General features: G+C 40.8%; 2 protein-coding genes and 2 long non-coding RNA genes across 4 annotated transcripts in view; 2 read left to right on the forward strand and 2 right to left on the reverse strand.

Annotated features, from left to right (window-relative positions):
* LOC134185886 (uncharacterized) overlaps positions 1–5432 on the forward strand; it is an 8172-nt gene extending 2740 nt beyond the window's left edge. The window contains exon 3 of the long non-coding RNA XR_009970864.1: positions 4889–5432. This is a non-coding gene — a long non-coding RNA (uncharacterized LOC134185886). The remainder of the gene's footprint in view (positions 1–4888) is intronic.
* On the reverse strand, positions 92–1331 carry LOC134186193 (uncharacterized). The gene has a single exon (XM_062654111.1). The coding sequence runs from the start codon at positions 1315–1317 to the stop codon at positions 637–639; it is 681 nt and encodes a 226-aa protein (XP_062510095.1). The 5' UTR covers positions 1318–1331; the 3' UTR covers positions 92–636.
* A 3002-nt stretch (positions 5433–8434) lies between the features above and the next one.
* Positions 8435–10724, reverse strand: LOC134186143 (uncharacterized). The gene is made up of 4 exons (XR_009970908.1): positions 10661–10724; positions 10520–10598; positions 8889–9050; positions 8435–8819 (listed from the first exon to the last, which is right to left on the reverse strand). It is a non-coding gene; the product is annotated as an uncharacterized LOC134186143 (long non-coding RNA).
* An 8214-nt stretch (positions 10725–18938) lies between these two features.
* Positions 18939–20669, forward strand: LOC134185276 (zinc finger MYM-type protein 1-like). Its single transcript, XM_062653057.1, has 3 exons — positions 18939–19023; positions 19131–19250; positions 19489–20669. The coding sequence occupies exons 1-3, from the start codon at positions 18939–18941 to the stop codon at positions 20667–20669; spliced, it is 1386 nt and encodes a 461-aa protein (XP_062509041.1).
* The last annotated feature ends 4331 nt before the right edge of the window (positions 20670–25000 follow it).

A 25000-nucleotide genomic window follows, 5' to 3' on the forward strand; every position in this document is an offset into this window, starting at 1 on the left:
AATGAGCAATTAAATATTAAATGTGCAGGAAATGCTTGTATCTAGGTGCAGAGAATATACTGGTGACACATTTTCTAATAACTTACTCATTTCACAAAAAACTATTTAGATGGTATTGTACACTTATTCTGAACTGAGCAAATGACATAATACATTTTATAGCAGACTGTATGTAGCAGACAGTATATACAAGGGCATAGCTTATTACACTTTGGGGAGAATACAGAAGAGCTTCTGGTTCAGTGCAAAAAATCTGCAACTAACTGATGGTTATCCATAATCACATGTTGAGAAATGTAGCGGCACACACATCTTGTTTCAGAAATACAGTGTTTACATAACTGCAAGAATTAAAAACAAAGTGATAGATGGCAACATCAATGATAATGTAACAGTACTGCTGGCTATGTCAAATATTTATCAACTAAATCGTTGACCTGCTGTTCAATTGTCTACATCGTTATTTTATATGTCTCTGTTATGACTATTGTTACGACTTCCCAGCATTCTGGCAGCCTTTCTGTATACTTAATTTCAAAGAGTGAGGCCTTTTGCCTTGATTTTGATTGGGCTTTCTTAGTGGAATTACATAGCGGCTTTGTGTAACATTTTCTTTGGACTTGACGAGCATAGAACTTATCGGACGTCCTGCTGTGTTTTTTTGCTCTTGGATCCATACTTCCGTCTTCCAGCTGAGGTTGCTTGCACTGGAATTCGTTTCCCTCTTTGAATGAAGACACCATGGCGACATATGGAATGACCGCCAAATATCCATCCAAACTGATGTAGTGCGATAGACAGTCGGGCAATAGATCTGGGGCCTTGAAGGCTTTCATATCGCATGACAAATTTTTGCACACCATCTCTGAACTGCTGATCTTCAGAATCTAATTTTTCAATCATATCAGTTGTAATTGCTCTGAGTTTGGATTTGAGTTCTTGAGATGCTGATGCCAAGGAGTTTGTTGTAGATTGGACATCCGAGTCTTCATTTAGGTCATTGCACTTTAGATTGGTGTCCTGATTGTCTGTATGTAGCAGAAATTTTGCCCTTAATCTGGTTAAATCATGTGAGTCGGACAGATTTGAGTCATTATCAGCATTGTCGTACGTTTCTTGATGAAGAGAAGCGTAGAAATTTATATCAGATTTGGCTTTTTCGCCTATTGCCAATTTAGCAATTCGGTGCCTAGCTGATGCATTTAGTGACGGAAAGCAGTTAACACTATCTATTTTGTATTTGGACACAACTGCTGCCTGATGGGCACATGGAGAGCCACTTTGCCCTCTCTTGCAGCTGCAAGTTCCAATGTGCATGTCCACAACATAACTGTCTTCATCAAACCCAGTTAAGCGTTTTCTGCTTTCTACACGGAAGATGCTATCGCCAAGACTTTCAATGGCACAATGTTGAACAGTCTCAGCACCCTGACCCAGAAATTTGGTGGCAACAAAGTGATCCATTCTACTGTTTGAGACATTGAGTAACTTTCTCTGATAGTATAGTTCCATTGACTCTGTAATAAAGGCAAACATTTGAGTCAAATTGTATGCCTTTATTCTGCTGAAGACCAGATCCTTTACAATCTTGATGCCTGCTTCGGCGTAATTATTGGTGTGGTTACCTCTAGTGAGATCAGCATGCCTGTAGCATATAGCCCATTCACGCCTTCTCGGCCAGAGTGACTTCATGTGTTGAAGGAAAGGTGGGTATCGAATAGAAATATGATCGTTTTGAAGCTTAGTATACAGGCCATTTAGCTCATTTTCTGACTTCGAGTATACCAGACCTTTAATGATCTTTATCAAGTACAGACGATCTTTTTGAGGAATTCTGTTCTTTCCATCGTGTAACCACGTCCATCTTCTTTGTAGGAAATGGATATGCATAAGAGAAGTCGGGATGGTTTCCAGCTAGATTGAAGAGCCTCTTGTTCAGCAGTGCTGTCATCTGTCATAAATAATGCAGGACCCACATGTACACCCCGACCATAGAATGCAGAGGTAGGCAAAACTCTTTTCAACATTTCAAGCCCCTCTTTGATAGTTTCTTGCTTTTCGTCAGACACGATCATTACACCTAGTGGAATTGAACAGCAAGCATGGGTTGTCGAAATAATAAACATAGAATTTCCAAACCGATCTAATGTAGAGGTGGAATCACAGAACACGATTTCGCTTGATTGTTGTACCATTTCATGAGCTCTTGCCATTAGTTGGGTACAAATGGCTATAATCAGTGGTTGATTTGCCTCTCTCAGCTTTCTTTTCTTTTTGGGAGGTGGCAGTTTACTACTACTCTTTTCTTCAGTGTTGCTGTCATCGCTGTCATTATCACTTTTTGGGTATGTTGCTGCTTGAAAGGGTTGCATTTCTGCCTTGCCTCCAAATTGTGAGTATTGCTCATTAAACCTGTCAATTTCTTCCTGTAGTTGGTCAATCATGGCCTTCCCATCATCAGGCTCCATTTCAGATCTTCTCCACGTATCGTAAAGTCTACATACATCTTGCCTAGAAGGATTGATTGCCCTGTCTGCCAATTCACGCTGCATTGATGTTTTATTGAGGGAAGTTAAGAGTACTTTTGATTCGTATGTATGCCATGCAGTTGCTGCAGAATGTCCTGAGCGAAATAGATCAAAGAAAATGTCTTTGGTCTGTTGTGCTATTGAGCGAAAGCTGAGCGAGTGTGCACTATGTATGGGGTGGTTGTGGTCAAACAGTAGCTTGACAAAAGTTGGATGGAGAACTTTTGATTGATTGTGACACTTTCTGAACAGTTTCTTGGTGGAATTCTCAACAGTCATAATCAGAGTTGATGGACAGTTAGTTTTCTTTTTTCGAAGCTCAGAGGCAAGACCCTTTTTTGTTGTATGGGAAGATTTTAAAGCCAGCTGATTTTGGTTGAAAGTGCCTTCTGCTGGTGTTGGCAATGCATATCTACTCTAAAGAGCAAGCGCTTCATTGTTGGCTTGTATGTCCTGGTAACTCTATACGTGCATTGGCTATGATCCATCATTGACTTTAGCCAGCTTTGTGCTTCATCTCTACATGTAACGCTTGTTCGAATCTGTGCATTGAAAGGTTCAGTTTGGGCTCCTATGAAATCCCGGGAATGTAGGCTTTCTATGTGCTCTATCATGTAAGTGTAACGTTTGGGTAAAACAAGTTGTAGAAATTTTGGCAATCTTTCCCACGATGATTCAGTGACATTAGACAGCTCTGTTGTTTCCCATATGTCTTTGGTACACTTCTTACTTGTGAAAGCAGGCTGGTCTTGTGAAGGTACCTTGTGTACTTGTGCATCAGTGGCACTGTTGCCTGTTGCTGATTCAGCAGGTAGCAGGACCCCAGACTGCAACTCAGTTGCTATCCTTTCTCTTATATGTGGCATATGATCCTAAATGCAAAATTCCATTGTTCATGGAACAGTATGTAGTGGGCACTTTGAAACCATTGCAATGGACCTGTGAAAATTTCATTGGTCTGTGCAGAATCGAACAGCGGGCATACTCGCAGACAAAGACACCACAGTCATAGCTGTTTTCTTGCTGTGGTATGTTCTAAATCAACAATGTAGTGCATATTACTATTAGCACATTTATAGTGCAGTGCAGTCTTACTTCTGGATACTGAAGTTGCCATCCAATAGTATTAAATCGTTTCAGCAGGAACTCTCTATGAACAATAGCAATGCCTGAGTTTATTATGACTAACTAAATTTGTTTCAGTAGTGCATCAGTTGCATGTATCTGTATATTAGTCATTAGTTGTATAGTGATACAGAATGGGTGAAATGTTGTTTTTTGGGTAATCAATGGGATTCATCTTTTCCATTATTAGAATTTGTGTCAGTAGTCGGATTTGTAAATGTGAGTTTGGGTATATTTGGTGTTTTAGAAATGACCATCTAGTTCTAGGTATCTAGCAGTTTCTTGTGTGTGCGTATAACATAGCAGGTATATGAATCTAATGAAACATCAGACTAGTCTCCCTACCTCAATTGATGAAATGGCTTGGTGCCATCTCTACCAAGCGAGTCATAGTAAGTCATCACTTTTGTCTTTGGTTCTCCAAGCTAGTAGTTGCCAATTCGAAATAAGCCATTTTACCTTTATCTGAGATTCAAGTAGCTCTTACCATTAATGACCAATGTGAGGATTTAACATTGATGACAAAAAGAATCATGTCTTCTTGTAACACTGTCCATTTCTACAAGATCAATGGCAGTTTGTAGTTTGTCTGTTGAACTTGGCTCTTTTTCTGTATAATTTGTTACCTTTTTCCAAGTCTTCACCCCCGTCGTATCCACAGACACGGAGTTTCTCCATAAACAGACTGTCAACAATTTGAATCTGTAACAGGAGTTTATATATAGTATGCATTCTTGCACTACAATTTTGCTAAGTATTACATCAATGATAGATTTTACTTACAACATTCTGATACAGCAAACCAAGTCATAGCTGAATGCAAGCAATACCGATGGTTACTCAAATATTTTCCTGTGGTTTGTTTCAATTTAATTCATACTATATGTTAATTTTGATTGTGTGCCACAGGTACACATAGACAAACTTGAGCAGACAGTTTATCACTACAATGTATTTATTAAAGATTAGCAATTTATTAAGCCACAGCTATTTAATTAACAGTAATCTGAGAGAGAAGTCAATGACATATCAAATGAATAGTACAATATGCTAACTTTTTGTGTGCATTTACATATGTAATTTTATAGTTTCAACTTAACTAATGTGACTTGTTGCAATTTCACTATATGATGGAGCAGTTCACTTGTTATCTGTATCACTGGCTACAAGTGACACCTAGTCAATTAACTAAGTTGCTATTAATTTTATAATACATAAAATATTTTGGTCCACAGGTGAGGATGAAAAACTCCAACACCTCAGTGTCAAGGAAAATCTCAATTATGTAAGCTGGTGTTTCTAAGGGATATACTGAACAGAGACTAAATTTGCTGAGTACTCAGACTTCTGTTGATCTTGTTTAATTAAGGCAAACCAGATACATGCAAGTATGATGCTGACACGTACTATTTTTGTAAAAACACTCAATGATTTATCTTGCTGTTGTCTTTAAAGTCTTTGTGTGTGTTGCAGCTTCTGTTTGCCATAGATTGCTGTTTTTTGAAAAGTCAGTGCCTGGCATGTGGCAAGGCGTAGAGTCGAACTAATTAGCTGTTGACAAGAATCTTAGTCTAGAGTCTGCAGTCTATTCCAAGTTGTGAACAATTCAAAAACATGTGTCAATCTAGTTTATATAAGAACTGTTACACTTACAGTAAGTAAATTATAGGATATCCTTGATAAGCAGTGTTTATGTGTATTACCGAATTTGAGTGGTCAAGAGTGCTGTTCTTCAATAGATACAAGTAGCTTTCAATAACCTACAATGTCAATATGAAATTTAACAGCTCATTAAAACACAAGTACTATTTTACAAATAAGAGAGATTAGTCCATCATGCTGAACATTTGGAGTTGTAGTTTATGCATGAGAGCTCATTTGGTGTGTGTGTGTGTGTGTGTGTGTGTGTGTGTGTGTGTGTGTGTGTGTGTGTGTGTGTGTGTGTGTGTGTGTGTGTGTGTGTGTGTGTGTGTGTGTGTGTGTGTGTGTGTGTGTGTGTGTGTCTTGCCATCTAGTTGGAATAGAACAGCTGTCGATCTGGGTCTCATGTTGCAAACCAGGAATAAAACTACTAAAACATCATTCTGAAGTTGTTAGATATAGCTGATGCTGACGAACACTTTAATACAAGTAGTTTTATGGCCACTCATACGTAGTGAAGTGATGCTTGACATGACTTCGCTGTCTTAGTAGTTGTGGTAGGAGATATGCAGTTGAACTCTAAGCAGGGACATTGAGTCCTATACTACAACAACTACAACAAGGTATTCTGTTTGGGAGTATACGTGATGGAGTAAGGATGTGAATGAAGATAGTGGAGAGCCAACATAAGGCTCTTGACAACCAAGCCATCATAGTTTGATGTAGAGAATAATTTTAGTTCACGTGCAGGCTGATGATCAGATGACCAGCTGTGAAGTATGAATACATGTAAGTCCTTTGGGAATAGGCTAGAACTGAAACGTATATAACTTGTGAAGGACAGGAAATTGCATGCTTTATTAACTTGATTGAGATAAGACAAAAGATAAATTCGATAAAATGCTTGTGTATTGAACGCGGTCATCTTGAATGGCTTCGATTACTTGCAGATGGTGTTTATAGATTAAAATATTTCAGGACAGCCAGAAAATGAAGCAATTCTATGCTTAATTAACTTAATGACTTCTAGCTATCTTATTAATATTAATAACTTCACAAATATATCAGAAGTTACCAACGTGGCACGTGACTGTAGGCTTTAGGTGTACCGTGCAAGTAAGAAATACTATTTCAATGTATACCAACCTCGTCAACGAGCCAACTACTGCCTTCCAAACACTTTGTGTTTAAGTGACCCTCACAGATGTCATGAGAATCACGATCAGCCAGTGGTTCATCAACGTCTACAATTTCAGCGAATTCCAATTCCTTTTCCATCTACTGTAAGGTGAAAGTTGTTAAGATGTCTAAAATAATTTCCATATGTAAATTTAATAAAAGTACTACAGTTCTTACCGCCACAGGTGCAAAACGTGCTACGCATGCGGACAAACCACGTGCACGTTATCGGCACGTGCGGCTTTTGACTTTGTAGTAACTCAATTGAACAGTTCGCCTTTCTGCAAATTAGTGCACGTAAACCACACGAATTGCGATTGTTTCTAGCTGATTTCAACAAACTTCAGAATCAACAAATAGACATTCACAATGCTAGCCTAGACTCGATCTGAACAAGCTGGTTACGTCTGTACAGTATATTGCATCTATTGCACGTATATGCTTTACACAGAGACTTCAATTTGTTTGCCCAAGATCTTTTAATTTCTGTCCCAAGAAAGACAACTCAGATTCAGATTCACATATCTAAAACATAGATTCCTCTGCTTCTATATATATGTCGTCCAAAAAATTCGCGTTATATGTGTAGTAATTATGGGTCATAGAATTCAGTACGAGGTCTGCTACAGTATGCCATACTCCTGTACTTTGTTTTTCTTTTTTTGAAAGCTGCCAGGAAGAAAAAGAATTACTATAGATAGGGCAGCTTCGGCTGCAAACTGTAGACAGAAACTCTCTCTTGAGATGCATGGTATCCATAGATTGATGTTTGGTTGATGCGGTCACCTAGAAGACTAAAACCCACATTGACAATGGCTATACAGAGAACAAGTCTCACTGAAAGACATTAACCTGATACAGTAGTCGAAGAATTCATGGCATGATGATCCAGTACTGTTTGTTTGCACAAATGTCATGTTACATATAGGTATATATATATATATATATATATATATATATATATATATATATATATATTACTACACCAGTAAACATAGCAATAATATACACATAAACATGCAAAGATATGCACCTGCACACATAACCATAACCCAGATCTATAGACACCGTCACAGGTATACACACACACACACACACACACACACACACACACACACACACACACACACACACACACACACACACACACACACACACACACACACACACACACACACGTGTGATGTGCATGTGCATGTTTATTTTCTCTGTCCAAGACCATGTGTCTGTGTGTCTGTTTGTGTACAGTTACTTAGCATATCTCTCTATATGTGTATCTACATTACACTACTCTACACCATTCATGCACACGCAAGCATGCAACGACACATGTGAGCGTACACACACACACACACACACACACACACACACACACACACACACACACACACACACACACACACACACAGTTACAGGCTTTGCTAGATCAACAGCATAAATTGACAGACAAACAGGTACATGTACCAAATTCATTTGCTCGTATGGATGTATGTATGTACTAATTAACGTAGAACCATTATTGACTGTATATATCTCTCAATATTGACTGTATAAATAAATCAATATTGACTGTATATATTACTCAATATTGACTGTATAAATCAATCAATACTGACTGTATATACTAATCAATATTGACTGTATAAATAAATCAATATTGACTGTATATATTACTCAGTATTGACTGCATAAATCAATCAATATTGACTGTGTATTGACTATATAAAATTAATCAATATTGACTGTATAAATTAATCACCATAATGACTATAAATCAATCAATATTGACTGTATAAATCAACCAATATTGACGGTGTATATCAATCAGTTTGAATGTATAAATCAATCAATACTGACTGATTTCACAGTCATTATATTGATTGATACATACAGTCAATATTGATTGATTTATACAGTCATTATTGATTGATTTATACAGTCATTATTGATTAATTTTATATAGTCGATATGAATTGATATATACAGTCAATATTGACCTATTTATACAGTCACTATGTTGATTGACTTATACAGTCAATGAAAACAGACAGACAGACAGACAGACAAGGACATTTATGTCCCTTTATTTTGCTTAATCTGCAAGTTGTATTTAGCTGTTGGACAATGTGAACTGTACTTAGCCTTGCTTGCTTTTATATTGTTTCAAACTTTCTAACTTCATTTAGGAAAATATATGGAAAGACAAACAGAAAGGCTGCAGACAGGCAAACAGACAGTTGACAGTAGGACGTACGGACAAACAGAATTTAAGATAGGGCTTTGTGCTGGCCATGCAGTTGAGACAATGATTTTGTTGATTCCCATGCAGACTAAATGATCTTGGCTCTATCTAAAGAAATGTTGGACATTTTTCTCAGCAACATATAGCACAATTGTTTCTCAAGAATTGCCAACCATTTGTATTTCCATTGATAGGAATAAGAGAGTTGCATGGCTCCATCATATGTACTGCATACGCTGTCCCACACTCCTAGCGACATCTCTCCATTCTTCACAGCTTTGCCTTTTCCAAGTGACTCTCTCGTGTTGTCTACACGTTGCATTTGCCAGTAAAGACTATTAACATTTGTAATACAAAATCAATTTAGTAAACTAGCTCAATAGTGTACTAAATTATGAATGAGCTGAAACTTGTAAGAAAGTATCTTGTTTATGAGAGTGCAAAAGTAATGTACAGATAAAGTGGTTTAAACTTTTGACCCCAGTCACTGTACATAGATACGTCACATTACAACAAACAAAGGAACAATAAACAAACAAAACCAAAATCACAAGTATACATGTACTTGTCATCAATAGTTTATTGAAATCAACAAAACAGACAGCTGTCATCTTTCTTGCTTCGTACATGTTAATGTCAAAAAATATTATATTATGTCACAAAGCAGCATAACACAATTACTTCTTATTATCTCTAACATCTCTAGTAAAACTCTGCTGTGTACTGGCACAACAACAAATCTAACTGTTGATATCTATATACAAATATTTGTTGTTCAAATACACACGTATGCACACACAGACACACACACACAGACACACACACACACACACACACACACACACACACACACACACAGACACACAAACAGACACACACACACACACACACACACACCACACACACACACACACACACACACACACACACACACACACACACACACACACACACACACACACACACACACACAGTACACTAATTATATAACTGTCATTCATGTCACCAACCATATAACAACCAATGCCATAGTGTGCCATAGTGTGTAGTTTCAAATATGATAATGTCAATTGGCAAAGGGCATATCCAATGTATACACCTGTAAGTATCAACCTAGTTGTATATATATAGTGTTTATCTTCTAAGAAATCTTTTGGTACTAGTAGTAGTTGTCAAATAGAATTAATTAAGTTGCAAATTTTCTTTGTGGACGAGGCTTGTAAGTGTCAACCTAGTGTGTGTGTGTGTGTGTGTGTGTGTGTGTGTGTGTGTGTGTGTGTGTGTGTGTGTGTGTGTCTGTGTGTCTGTGTGTGTGTGTGTCGTGTGTGTCTGTGTGTGTGTGTGTGTGTGTGTGTGTGTGTGTGTGTGTGTGTGTGTGTGTGTGTGTGTGTGTGTGTGTGTGTGTGTGTGTGTGTGTGTGTGTGTGTGTGTGTGTGTGTGTGTATTTATCTCCTAAGAAATCTTTTGGTACTAGTAGTAGTTGTGAAATAGAATTATTTAAGTTAGCTGAATACTTTGCACTTTGGTACTGTGAAATAGAAGTAAGTTAGCTAAATACTTAATTAATTAAGTCAATTTGCACTTTCAATTAGTAATTGCATATTATATAATTGCACACATAAAATAGATTTGCAATAACTAGTACACAATTTGATGTATGCAGTGTATGCAACAGTGTAAATATTGCCGCACAATTCAATCCAGGCAATACATGCACCCAAAAAAGATCTCAAAACAAATAGATTTGTTTAACCGCAAAACCCAGTAATCATTATAATCATTTCTAGATTACAAATCACGTTACCTGCCGTCCAATATATTTGAAGTCGATTTGTGCCGAGAAAACCACGTTCAGCCGACGTGACGTTCAAAACTGGGGCCCCCTTTAAATAAACAGTGCAGGTTACTGCTCGAAAGATGCGCAAAAAGGCAGCAGTTCGTTTACGTCAAAATCGCGGTTGTAACATGTCCGTTGACTACCGAGAATCAAAGCTGCGCTGCGAGCCTCGTACTAACAGACCACTTTCGCTCCAGCGACTAAGTCGTAACCTCGTCCAAAAAGAAAATTCGCGCGGGCCGGTATGGTCTCACGAATCGATTTCGTCCGTCTGGTCTGACTGTTTCCGTGGGTTGCATATCCACCATCGCAGGGAGCCGAGAAGTCGTTGTACAACCGCAGACAACAGACCAGACATCGTATTTTCTAACTCGGACATTGGAAACAACGTTGACCTAGATATCTCCCTCGCCCACCCATGGAGTAGTGACATCTTTCTATCATTTGCTGCTGTTAGTGGTGCCGCTGCAGAGAGAAGAGCAGACAGGAAGAAAGAGAAATACAGCAAACAGCAATTGCCAGGTGGCATAATTGCCACTGTAAACCCACTGATAATGAAGCATTTTGGAGCTTGGGGGATCGATGGGTGGAAACTTCTGTGCAAATTATCAAAGAAGCCATCGGACAAAGTGGGACGACCGAAGTCTGCGGAGTTTATCGACTTCTGGTTCAAACGTTTTTCTGTTCATCTCCAGAAGTGTAATGCTAGAGTCATCTCTAGAAAGCTATCTTCAATGTCTGAAGACAACAGATGTGACCTCTTTGCTACCCAGTACTTTAGTCCCTAGCTGGTACTGGAGGCTTTGCTCGTACACTGTAGGTTTTAAGTGTAGTCCTCACTTTGTTTTACACGAGTTTCAATTTTAGCTTAATTTAGTTGATGAACATTACTGGTAGTTGGACAGTAAATAGTACCATGAATTGCAAAACGTATCATAGATAAAAGGTCAAATATATGTGATGGACAGACAGACAGAGAGACAGACAGACAGAGAGACAGACAGACAGACAGATAGACAGACAGACAGACAGGCAGATAGATAGACAGAAAGATAGACAGACAGATAGACAGACAGACAGACAAATAAACAGACAGACAGACAAATAGACAGACAGATAGACATATATAGAGACAGACAGACAAACAGACAGACAGACACACAAACCGATGGACAAACAAACTAAACTAAAGCCATATAGTTGTTCCTCATGCTCGCACCATCAACAAAGTGTGTCAAGAATGGCTGCCACAATTTGGTGCATGGTTCCTGATAAGAGAAGGCTAGTGGCTGTCATGCAAATTTGCACGTCACGTGCACCACGGAACTGATCAGAGGAGACGGCCTCACATCAAAGAGAGGGCACCTGAGAGAGACTTATGTACTACATGCATTCATAGCTGGCTATAACTACATCGATACATTGGCACTCGTCAATAACAAATCACTGCTGATATTGCTAATAAATTTATGTGGTGTGTGTGTGTGTGAGTGTGTGTGTGTGTGTGTGTGTGTGTGTGTGTGTGTGTGTGTGTGTGTGTGTGTGTGTGTGTGTGTGTGTGTGTGTGTGTGTGTGTGTGTGTGTGTGTGTGTGTGTGTGTGTGTGTGTGTGTGTGTGTGTGTGTGTGTGTGTGTGTGTGTGTGTGTGTGTAATCATGTTGTGTTTATTAACACCGATTCTGTTTCAATTAAGTGCTCTTACTTGAAAAGGAATGAGCTCGAGCACACACACAGAATTTTGACTGTTAGGATTGCGAATACTAAACAACTTATCAAGTCAACAATTCAAAAAGAAGCTATGTTATTGTTATTAGACTCACTTCTACAGTTATTCTCGCAAGATATAGTGTGTGTTTAAATCTAATAAAGCAGCGTCTTAATTGAAAACACGTGCATGCTTTGATAGAAACCACATACTCGATGAATTAGTCTAACCACACTAATTTAGCCTATCGATTTGTTGCGTAATACAATGTCAGTTTCTGTTCTTCGTACTTACAGCGACGCATGAAATTGAATAACCGTTTTATTAACTTGATACAATGGGTCTTCCAGAGCAAGCCCAACGATGCGCGCCCATCAAAGAGAAAACTCGATTCGAATACGAGCAATTATGGGAGACCATCGTAGATCTCATCCAAGGGTGGTGAGTTTGTCCACCCAACTGTTAATGTTTTGGGATATTCTTTCCATTTGACGAACGCTCGTTGTCCCTTTCTCCATATCACCTTCTCGATACGAAACACATCATGGCTCGTCTTCTGTAGCTCTGGCTCGTTGAAGGATCCGTCGACGGGCTCACCATTCAAATCTTTGATCTTATAGGTCACTGGGTTGGTGTTCTGTATGTCGACGATCTCGAAAACTTCTTCGATCCAGTCGGGTGTGTATCCCTTTTCAAGGTGGTCTTTTTCTTGGATATTCAAACAATCACCGACTTTCATCGTTGTTACAACAACGAGTTTGTGGGGCTCGACTGTGTCACCATACAGATGATTCCAAACCGTTGATTCGTTTCGTTTGTCGCTGGTTTTGTGGGGCTCATTCGTATACACCTGTCATACGAGATATTGTATTTTTTCAACTATTCACCCAAAAAGTCTATGTACTTATAGGTGTTGTTGGCCGACATGTATTCCTACATTCTGGTTTTTAGGGTTCGATTCAATCTTTCCACCAATACCACTTTACCCTCATTGTATGTGGAATATCTGTCGATACCGTTGTTCTCTAGCCAGCGATCCATATGCATGGTCCTATTGTAAAATTCACCACCTCGATCCACCCACAACCTACTGGGTTTTTCTTTTGGTATAGTGTCAAAAGCACGAACTATATTTTTACCCGTCTTGTCTACCAACGTACTAGACCACGCGTACTTGCTGAAAACATCGATGACGTTGAGAAGATACCTGATTCCGTCGGTATTTTTCGAGAAAGACTGCATGTCGACAAGACCTGCGGACCACGTGTCGTCCACACCTCCCACCCTGATGCATCTTGTCGAAAACCGCAGTTTCGCGGGTTTATGAAGTTGTTCGGCTAGTAGGTCCGTCCACGATACTATTTTACCTCCACCCACCGTGCCAGGTAGACGCAATCCCTTTGCGGCTCCACTACCAGATGTCACTTTGAGAAGCGGCTCGATAAGCGGTATAGCAGTTATAATTCCACCCAATCCAGCACTTTCGATTTCTTTCCTCGACATAAATCTGGATTTTGTGGTTCCAGACACTGGGCACGTCGATCTCATCACTATCCTATTGTTCTTTGTCCTCATAGAAGTCGGATTCACTTCTGGAGTCTCTCTTTTACACCTCACACAGTACGACACCGTGGTTCTATATACACGCCTACATTAAAAAGTGTTTACATGAAACAGCCCACACGGCGTTCATTTTTCAATGACGGCATTTGGGTAAAGTCGAGCAGAATATCTTGCATGGAGCGACCTTGCCAACGATGAACGATAAAGTATAGGCAATAGTAACCACACAGGACGCTATTTATATCTTGTAGTATGCTCGAATTATTCACTATGCCTTTTCCTGTCGTTTGTATATACCGGTAGACAGCCTCCGAAGGTCGCATTCCCAAACTATCAAAGTGTTCCACATCTCGTGTCTTGGGGTCGCTATAGATGGCTACCCAATGGGTTCCATCATCATCAAAGTAATCTTCTTCTTTGATGACTAGAGACTCATTGGCTTTGGGCTTGTTGGTTAGGGTGTCTTTATTATAGGTATTTCTATAGTTGTACACCCCACGATTGTCGAGGTCACGATCGCAATACCAAAGCATATTGGTCGCCGTACTTCAACTGTATAGTCGTCCGAAAATTAGATCTAATTTATGATCGTGCTGGCTTGAGGTAGATATTGATTGACGTCTTCGACTATGTGATCGTCGATTTGGTATTGGATAGATCGAAAGAGCGACCATCTGTTGTTGACGAGTGTGACGACATCGGTAGCGGCGTAATTGGAATCGTCGGCCGCTTTGACCAGTTTACCTCTAACCTCCAGCATCGCTTTGTAAGAAATCCGGTATTCGTCTAGATCTCGAGTCTCTATTTATGCTCTCCGAGTTTTGTTCATGTTACTGGAGTCGTTAGGGAGATATTCGATGTATTCGAACTCGGTGATCGAGTCGTCCTCTATGGGATCCTCGAGCATTTGAAAGTAACAAGGGCGTAGCGTCCAGTCCGACCGGTCCGGCCATGGCCGGACCGGTTTTTGAAATATGCACTTTCGCCAGACGCTCAATGGCATCAACTTCCGTTTTAAGGGTATAGCCGATTAAATAAGTAATATATTTCTGCTCATGCAGTACTTTGTGCGTCGGCCTTGCGTTCTCCAGACGTCAGTTGAAGGTACTGTACAGGCTCGGAGACCCAGCCGATGCGAGGCTAAGATGTGTGCAGGTAATGCACGGAGGTCCGAGGCCGCTAAAACAGACACTTTGTCGATCAGTTCGTGCTTAAATGAGTTTGTGGCTGGTAGTGAGCACAGACTTCGCATTTTTGGAAAGTTCGATTAAGGTTATGAGCAGCAATAAGTATCAGTTTTAGAATTAGACATGGCTGTCATTATAGTTCTCGTTAATTAAAGTTGTCCCGCCCATCTACTAGCGTGCGCTACATTGCCCAGCCCACTAGCGCGCGCTAGGCCGGACCGGTTTTCATTTACTTCCTACGCCCCTGAGTAAGGTGATTCGATCTCTGACGTTTCCATTGCACTATATTAGAGGTTACATAAAATTCATCGCAATCGTTTGACACCATTACCCGCGACTACATTACTCAAGACAGCACGAGATTAACTATGATGAGTTCGTTGCTACGCTTTTGCAGAACTCTCTGGACCTGTGCATTGAATGTCAGAGTTTTGATCTTGCCTAAGGTGCCCGTAGGTCTATCATACTGGCGATCTGTCCCACCCTGGAGTCCTAAACTTTGGACAAAGCTTTTTGAGTGGTTGCCACTCCCTTGGCGAGCGCTTTTTGTGTCAGGTCCTGAGCCTTTTTTGACAGCCAAGTCTTTACCCTTAGCCACAAGATCTTTTGCCTTGGATATGGCCAAGTCTTTCCCTTTAAACGCTAGAGTTTTTCTGCGTTCAGAGCCTTTTTGGCCCCTAATTTGAGTAAATCCTTGTCTTTGTTCAGAAGCCTCTTGAATCCCGATTTCACAACATATTTGGCAACATCCCACAGGTTTTCCTGGAAAGATTCTCTAATGATTTTCTTACGATACAACAGATTGCGTCTGTACAACATGGTTGTCACTATACCTATAGGTTATATAGTTTTCATGTATAATAAGAACGTTGTTCTTTCCTTATTGAAATCGATGGGTCTACCGTACTGGTCGGTCACACGTATGGTGATGCTGCCCTATCACAAAGTGTCAAAATTTATTGTTTGGATGTTTAGTGGAATCATCAGATGAGAAAGTATTTTGACTAGTGTAGAAACAGTCTAAACGTAACCTCGGTGCATTTTTCATTTGAGAAAGTTTGATGTTTGTGTGGTATTTAACAATCATTTAGCACTATCACAGAGTGTCAAAGTTTATTGTTTTGAAATCATCTGATGAGAAAGCATTTTCACTATTGTAGAAACTGTCTGAACGTAGCCTCAGTAAATTTTTTACTTGAGAAAGTTTGATGTTTGAGTCATCATCGTACTAAGCAACATGCAATCGTCAGATGAGAAAGAATCTAAAGTTTGCAACCTATCCAAAACATGACATAGCATCACTGGTATAAATAATTCAGCTCTCTCACGTATTGCTCAGTTGAGCTCTTGGTTGGTACCAGAGGAAGTTACTTTCTCCTTTGAGATGTCTGAGTCGAGCAGAAAATCAGGGAGTGAATTCAGCAATGCTAGGCGTATGCTACAGAATGCAATGATAGAATTAGATCGAGTGGCACAACAGATGAGCTGTAGACAAACAGAAGATTCTCGATCTCCAGAAACACCTTCTCAACAACCTAGAGAATTGTCATCATCTAGAGAACGACTAGACAGCGACAACGTGGCTTTCATGAGGTCGACAGCTTTGGCAGCAGAACAAAGAAGATTGTTTGGTCGATCTTCTGGTCACAGTCGTCGACATAGTTCTAGACCTAGCGGTCGACACGGCAGTTCCAGTCGTTCATCACAAACAACGACAAGTCATGCCTACGGTCGCTCGACCAAAAGGCAAATGATTACAATCCATGCAATTTGTTTATCGGATCACCAGCAAAGCATTCCTCCATCTCGCGAAACTAAGCTGAAGCTATCATTGGCGGGGCTAGGAGAGCAAGACATTTCCGTTGGCCACGATGACGATGCTCTGGAAGTCCACAATGCAATTGTTCAGACGTTTTCACCCCTGGAAAGAGCAGGATATGAAATGATGCGTCTTACAAGTCGGAGAACTCTCGAAGTCCTGCGTACAGCAAATGGTATCCTAAACGCAAGAAATGTCAAGGCAGCCTTGAACCGGGCGAGATTGTATCTCAGACCAATAAAGCATTCTTTACCCCTAACGGATACATCACAAAGACCAACAGTACGCTAAGTTCTATTTAATTCTGACTGTTTTTAAATTAGTATATAACTTATTACAATATTTGTTTTTGCTAATTTGTTATAGAATCTAGGTGAAGAGCAGGAACCGACTGTTACATGCGATACGTGCGGTGCTGACATTGTTCAGGTATCACTTCGAGAGCACTGGAGATGCTGTTCTAGTTCTTCTGAAACAGTAGAAAACGAACCACCTCAATCTCCACGAGTGAGAGTTATATCGTATGTTTGGTGACTACATTTGCAAAGGTATTGTTTTTCTGTTGCAGTTGGCACCCATTGCCTCTCGTACGCGTGATGAGTCACCAAGCCCATCATCGGGTATATTAATTTACTACAAATATATTCAGACTTCAAACTGAGCAATACAATTACATATTTAGAAATTTTTGTGATGTCTCAAGTTAGAGAACTACGTCAAGTATTTCCAGATAGGACTGAATCGTTTCTGAAAAAAGAGCGATTCACGATTTTTCTACCGTTGAGAGCGCTGTAGAAGCTGTGCTGGATGGACTTATTCCACAGGTAAACTCAAAACTAAATTTCTAAGATAGAACGTATTGATCTTTCTATGCATACAGAGCCCAACAGCACAAACAGTCTACACCGATGAAGTGGGTGATTTGTCTGATCTCTTGGAAAGCTATTGCCCCGATCTCGGTACTTTGCCAGCAACAAGAATAGCTGTTGCAAGAGACAGCGTACTAACTGACACAGTCGCTTTTTTTATAAGCAAGAAGTTTGACATACGAAGCACATTTAGAGTTCGTTTTGAGAACGAACCAGCTGTTGATGGAGGAGGCCCAAGGCGAGAGTTTTTTACTCTGCTTTTGCGTAGCTTAATTTCTCCGGATACTCCTTTTCGTCTCTTCGAGGGTAAGGCTGGTCATATACTGCCAATTCACAACATCGACGCTCTCATGGGAGGAATGTTCAAGTTTGCTGGCAATATGATTGCAGCGTCTATTGTTCAAGGAGGACCGGGCTTTCCGATGTTCTCGAGTGCGTTTTATGCATATTTACAAACTCAAGACCTAGATGATGTGTATGCTCTTGCAACGCCTGATGACATTCCAGACTCAGCTGTTGCTCACTCTGCTAAGCAGGTAATAATAATTTCTAAATTTAATAATTGTTTATTTTATTTATTACTTGTTTATTTTATTACAAGTTGATATCTAATGTATTGCTTATTAGATTGGAAGACAAGACATTTCAAATGAAGAATTTGAAACTCATGTAACGGTGTTACAAGATTCTGTTATTGCAGCTGGCTATCCTTATCGACTTACTAACGAAAATCATGGAGAAGCAGTTCGCAGCCTGCTTGTGCATGAGATAATTTTGAGCAGACGTTCAGAAATCGATCAAGTCATAGCAGGACTCGGACCTGAAATCTGCACGATGGTAAAGGAGCATGGGAAAGTAATGTCGAGCCTATTTACAAACGAAGGTCAAGTGCCACTCGTAGCTTCTGAATTTCTTAAGCTTGTGACGTATGAAAATACGTTACCTCAACATTTGAAGGATTACTTTCAGCGGTACGTCTTAGAAGCAGGTATGTAACATACTTTTTAATCATTGACGCAACTGCATGATTACTTGGCCTTTTTAGTCTAGCTAGCTAGGCTAGCTGTATAAATATGCATCTACTATTTTACCCGGTTTTTGTTGAAACAGATGAGAAACACCTTCGTTTGCTGCTGCAGTTTGTCAGTGGAGTGTCAGCAGTCCCTCCGATGGGATTCCAGATGCCGGATAGCATCACAGTTTCAAGTATCCGGTCACGTTATCCAAACTGCTCGACGTGTGCAATGATATTGGAGCTCCCTATTAACTGCACCTTATATGACAAGTTTTCTGATGCTCTCAGAACAGCCACTGAACTTCAATCAATGGGTTTTGGAATTGGATAAATATGACACATAAATTTTGCACTACTTTCTTTGCTAGATTTGACTAGGCTTTTAGTAGATGCATGTTTGGTTCTATGATTATTGTGTTAGAATACAATAAGGAATTGTTTAAGAAATATCCTTGGCTCGATTACAGTCGTGCAGAGGATGGGGCATTCTGCCAAGCCTGTGCATTTTTTGCTCCGAAGTTACCTGGTGGACATTCTACAGGTCAGTTCGTGACTGCACCCTTTAGAGCATGGCGAAAACTATCTGACAGGACGCTAGCTCATGGCAAGCTTGATTACCATCTTGCTTCTCTGGCAAAGATGAGTGCATTCTTGGATTTTATAGTAACCCATCACAAGCTATTGACACAGTGCTTGTATCCGAGGCTCGCAAGCGGATGGAGGCTAACAAGAAAGTGATTTCGTCTCTGTTAAAAATACTTTGCTGTGTGGAAAACAAGGCTTAGCGTTTCGTGGTCATCGTAATGATTGTTTCAACTGGGAGGATACCGAGTATAAACACTCAAACCCAGGGAATTTCATTGAGCTTGCATGCTTTAGGACTGAAACTGACAATATTCTCTCTGAACATCTCAAGAACTCTCCAAGAAATGCTAGATACACATCCAAAACGATTCAAAACGAATTGATTGAAGTGGTTGGCAAGTACATCTGCAACGAAATCATAGCAGAGGTAAAGAAGAGCAAATACTACACTGTCATTGTTGATGAAGTCACTGATATTTCATACAAAGAGCAGCTCTCAATTTCTCTTCGCTACGTTTATTATGGTACTGTGAAGGAAGTATTCGTTGCCTTTGTCTCAGTAGAAAGGATCACAGGAAAGAATATTGCTGCAGCAATCTTGAACTGGATACAGACAGTTGGATTGTCACCAAGTGATATGCGAGGGCAGTGCTACGATGGAGCCAGTAACATGTCTGGAGAAAGATCAGGGTGTAGTGTTGTTATTCAACAGCAAGCTCCAAAGGTTGACTATTTCCACTGTGCTGCTCATCGATTGAATCTTGCTGTAGTGTCTGCATGTAAGATCCAAGCATTCATGAATGTTGAGGCATACATCAGAGAAATTGCAAGGTTCTTCGCATTCTCTCCCAAAAGACAACGACTGTTTGATAAGACAATGGATAAATTCCTTCCAGAAGCCAAGGCCCGAAGTCTCAAAGACGCCTGTAGAACAAGGTGGGTTCAACGTATTGATTCGTACACAGCCTTTCTGGAGTTGTTACCGGCACTTCACACATCTCTGCAAGCTATGGTTTCTCCAGGACAACACAAAGACTTTGGTACTGATTGGGGCTGGGATGGCAATACAATCACAAAGGCGAATGGCTATCTGTATCAGCTTCAGTCGTCTTCTTCCTTAGTTTGCTTCAAGATTCTCCTTGAAATCTTGCAATGTCTCAAAGGCCTCACAGTCAAGCTTCAAATGCAAGCATCTGATGTCATGTATGCCTACAAGCAGGTTCAGTCAGTACGTTTAATCCTACAGAAAACGAGAGAGGACTGTGTCCAAGAATTCAATAAAATCTTTGCCGAAAGTCTTAAGTTAGGACAAGATCTCCATGGTGAAGACTTTGAGTTGACCAAACTGCGCATTGCAAGGCGACAGTCTCATTGAAGCAACATTGAAACATGCAGTGCAGAGCAGCGTTATTGTGTAAGCATGTACAATGAGTTCCTTTCTCATGTCATAAGAGAGCTTGACAACGGATTTTCTGGAAACCAGTACTTGGTTCACGGCTTGCTTCATTTGGTTTCAAGTAAGGTTGCTTCTGAATCTCATGATGACTTTCCAGAAACACTCAGTCAAGCTGCTGATTATTTCGAAGATTGACTTGCCTCATCACGACATGCTTTCCATTGAGTATGGAATGTGGGTCCGGAAATGGAGGTGTTCAGATGAAGTTCCAACAATGCTTGTTGATGCACTCAAATCATGTGATGAGATACAGTTTCCTAACATATTCGTTTTGTTGAAGTTGACTTTAATTAACGCTTCCAGTCACCACTTGCGAGTGTGAGAGAAGCTTTAGTCAACTCAAACTGATTAGAACCTGCAGAAGATCTACAATGATAGATGATCGATTAAATGGATAGGCAATCATGAAAATAAACAGTGATCGATGTGAAATAATTCGTAAATCTCCAGAAGCACTAAATCTACTTGTGAACTCATTTGCATCATTACATCCTAAGAGAATGAAGATTACTTTTGTTCTAGCTAATCAATAATTTCACGTTTTTAACATGTAAAATCATTTAATTCCACCGTGTACATTGTACTAAACATTATGTCTTAATTAATGTATATAATATTATATCTATGACATATATAAATAGCCTTAGCTGCTATAACCATAGATTGAGATAGCTAGCTTGCTGCTACCAGCTGGTGCAGCTAGTTCTTGTTTCTGCTGGGGAATTATTTGGAATTGGTTTTACGCCCAAGGGAGACAGCTCCAAAGTTCTTAATTATTAAAGTGACTGAATCCTAAGAAAAGTAGGCAAAGTAGGCGTGGTTAAAATTGTGTTTTTATAGACCCCTCCTTTCTCAATTTCTGAATCCGCAACTGGATTGCACGCGTACAATGGACAGCCCTTGAATGTGCAAGAAGACGCGAAAGTTCTTGCAAGATAAAAGAGACAGCAAGTAAATGTAAAGTTTCATGTGGTAAAAGTGCAGCATATGTACAGTGTATTTATAGTGTACGTATATAGCATGCACGTATATGTTTTGTTCTTTGGCTAACTGCATGCAGCTGATCTAGTCTTAGTTGTATATGATTTCGTACAACTAAACTGCCTTTAGAGGCAAAGCACGGGTACACAAATAACCGTGGTTCGAAATCACCACCATGCGTGTCAAATTGCTTTGAATCATGGCAGGTGATTTGTCTTATACCCCATTTACACGAGCGCTTGTAAGCGTGCCAGTCCGTGCTGGCTCGGTTTTAATGGTACCTGTAAACGTGGGCCAAGCCGTGCCAAACCGTGCCAGCTCGGCACGGTATTTCTAGCCGGCCAACGCGCGCTAGCCTGGGCTGGCTTTTGTCAAGTACATCGTATAAATGCATAGCGTGCTGGAAACAGGACCGCGCGTGCTCATTCGATAGTCTCGCGTAGCCAGAGCTTCTTTCGCCGCGTCATACTTCGTGCGAAAATGGCACAAATAGAGACGGAGACTCTGTGTCTTATCCAATTATTTGTGGAGCGATCAAGATGAGCAAGAAGTTCAGCTTTTGAAATCGGCCTCCGTTGCTGCATGTGCGCAACAGTCGCCTGGCGATAGACGTACGACGACTCGCATTCTCGATATGACTGTTGTAAAGTCATAGAGAAAAATCGCGAGCTGCCCGTTGCAAACGTGAGCTAACGCGAGCTATGTCAAGCTCAAGTAACTAACGCACGTTAGTGACACGCACTGGCGTCCTTCTAAGAAGTGTGTCGTGTAAACGCAAGCTGGTATACTGGGTTGGCAAGGGTTGGCGCGGCTCGGCTCGGCTCAGCTCGCTATGCTTGCTCGTGTAGATGGGGTATAAGCATAAGCTATGCACTTCATTCGACGTGTCTGCGTGTAAACAAGATAGTTCTTACCGCGGAGGCAAACTGCAGGTGTTCCTCTGTCTTGCAGATGCGGCGATCCAACAGATAGATCAAGCAGTCGTCACAGAAGAGTCGAACGAGATAAAACGATCCAAAACTAGTGCAGCGTTCCAACGTCATTCTTTGCATTATCTCCGACAATATGTAGGACCAATTGAGTAGAAATTGACCGACCGCCTTCGACTGGTGTACACGGTTTCGTACAAGTATTGTTTCCAGCCAACCGGATATTTGTTCAAAGGATGTCGGTTGTTGTTGCAGTTTCTGTTCGAATTCTTCCTTTGCCAGCTGGATGTGCGCGTGGTCGCAGTCGCACACCAGCGCCGATTTCTTTTGAATGATGGCGAAATTAATCTGTTTAAAGTCGGTTAGCATTTGTGATACTTTCTCGGGACTTTCGAACACGGCGCGTGCTGATTGTGCAAGCTGGTTTAGGGAGATGGTACGACGAAGCTTGTGGCAGAAAACGTCGACGGTCGAGACCTGCAGTAATAGTTACAGATGGTGTTAGACATAGGGATGTGACAGAGTGTGGATGAGCGGGTCTGCTCATTTGTGTGTGTGCGTGCGTGCGTGAGTGCGTGTGAGTGTCTCTCACTGTGTGTGTCTCTCGCTGTGTGTGTGTGTGTGTGTGTGTGTGTGTGTGTGTGTGTGTGTGTGTGTGTGTTTGTGTGTGTGTGTGTGTGTGTGTGTGTGTGTGTGTGTGTGTGTGTCTGTCTGTCTGTCTGTCTGTCTGTCTCTCTGTCTGTCTGTATGTCTGTATGTCTGTATGTCTGTCTGTCAATCACATATATTTGAACTTTTATCTATGATACATTTTGCAATGCAGGGTACTATGTACTGTTCAACTAGTAGTGTTCATCAACTAAACTAAGCTAAAATTGAAACTCATGTAAAACAAAATAAGGACTACACTTAAAAACTACAGTGTACAAGCAAAGCCTCCAGTACCAGCTAGTGGCTGTCTGTATGTCTGTCTGTATGTATGTATGTCTGTATGTCTGTCTGTCTGTCTGTCTGTCTGTCTGTCTGTCATATATATCAACTAGACCAACATTGGTCTCTAAAAATTACCAACTTAGGTTAGATGCTATTGGAGACTATGTCTGTCTGTCTGTCTGTCTGTCTGTCTGTCTGTCTGTCTGTCTGTCTGTCTCTCTCTCTCTCTCTCTCTCTCTCTCTCTCTCTTTGTCTGTCTGTCAGTCCCTCCGTCTGTCTGTCCGTCCGTCCGTCCGTCCGTCCGTCAGTCTGTCTGTGTCTGTCTGTCTGTCTGTGTCTGTCTGTCTGCCTGTCTGTGTCTGTCTGTGTCTGTCTGTCTGTGTCTGTCTATCTGTCTGTTTGTTTGTGTCTGTCAGTCTGTCTGTCTGTCTGTCTGTCTGTCTTTCCGTCTGTGTGTGTGTGTGTGTGTGTGTGTGTGTGTGTGTGTGTGTGTCTGTCTGTCTGTCTGTCTGTCTGTCTGTCTGTCTGTCTGTCTGTCTGTGTCTGTCTGTCTGCCTGTCTGTGTCTGTCTGTGTCTGTCTATCTGTCTGTTTGTTTGTGTCTGTCAGTCTGTCTGTCTGTCTGTCTGTCTGTCTTTCCGTCTGTGTGTGTGTGTGTGTGTGTGTGTGTGTGTGTGTGTGTGTGTGTGTGTGTGTGTGTGTGTGTGTGTGTGTGTGTGTCTGTCTATCTGTCTGTTTGTTTGTGTCTGTCAGTCTGTCTGTCTGTCTGTCTGTCTGTCTTTCCGTCTGTGTGTGTGTGTGTGTGTGTGTGTGTGTGTGTGTGTGTGTGTGTGTGTGTGTGTGTGTGTGTCTGTCTGTCTGCCTGTCTGTCTGTCTGTCTGTGTCTGTCTGTCTGCCTGTCTGTGTCTGTCTGTGTCTGTCTATCTGTCTGTTTGTTTGTGTCTGTCAGTCTGTCTGTCTGTCTGTCTGTCTGTCTTTCCGTCTGTGTGTGTGTGTGTGTCTGTCTGTCTGTCTGTCTGTCTGTCTGTCTGTCTGTCTGTCTGTCTGTCTGTCTGTCTGTCTGTCTGTGTCTGCGTCTGTGTCTGTGTCTGTGTCTGTGCGTACGAATACAGTCCAGCGTTTGCCGTAGCGCGAGCATGGTAGTACAGTAGTTGGGTCAAAATTTATACCACTATCTTTTAAGTAAATACACAAACGAACTTACATATACATATATTTGATATCAATATATTCCAGAAAGACTCAACTAGGGTGTACAACTTTTTTCTGGCTAGATTGTGGCTAGTTTAATTAATATTAATAATGAAACGTGACAAAACGCCACACAAATTTGCAGATACGTTAGCAACTGAAGATACATTAATTAAATATTATGTTCTACAACGTCAAGTAGTTGTGCAGCAACAGT

This window comes from Corticium candelabrum, chromosome 10 (assembly GCF_963422355.1).
Source record: "Corticium candelabrum chromosome 10, ooCorCand1.1, whole genome shotgun sequence".
Classification (NCBI taxonomy): domain Eukaryota; kingdom Metazoa; phylum Porifera; class Homoscleromorpha; order Homosclerophorida; family Plakinidae; genus Corticium; species Corticium candelabrum.

Coding starts and splice junctions, on each gene's coding strand:
- LOC134186193 (XM_062654111.1), bottom strand. CDS start 1,317: ATGCACATTGGAACTTGCAGCTGCAAGAGAGGGCAAAGTGGCTCTCCA.
- LOC134185276 (XM_062653057.1), top strand. CDS start 18,939: ATGATATTGGAGCTCCCTATTAACTGCACCTTATATGACAAGTTTTCT. Junction 19,024..19,130: donor CACTGAACTTCAATCAATGG/GTTTTGGAATTG, acceptor TTATTGTGTTAG/AATACAATAAGGAATTGTTT. Junction 19,251..19,488: donor ACCTGGTGGACATTCTACAG/GTCAGTTCGTGA, acceptor GTGGAAAACAAG/GCTTAGCGTTTCGTGGTCAT.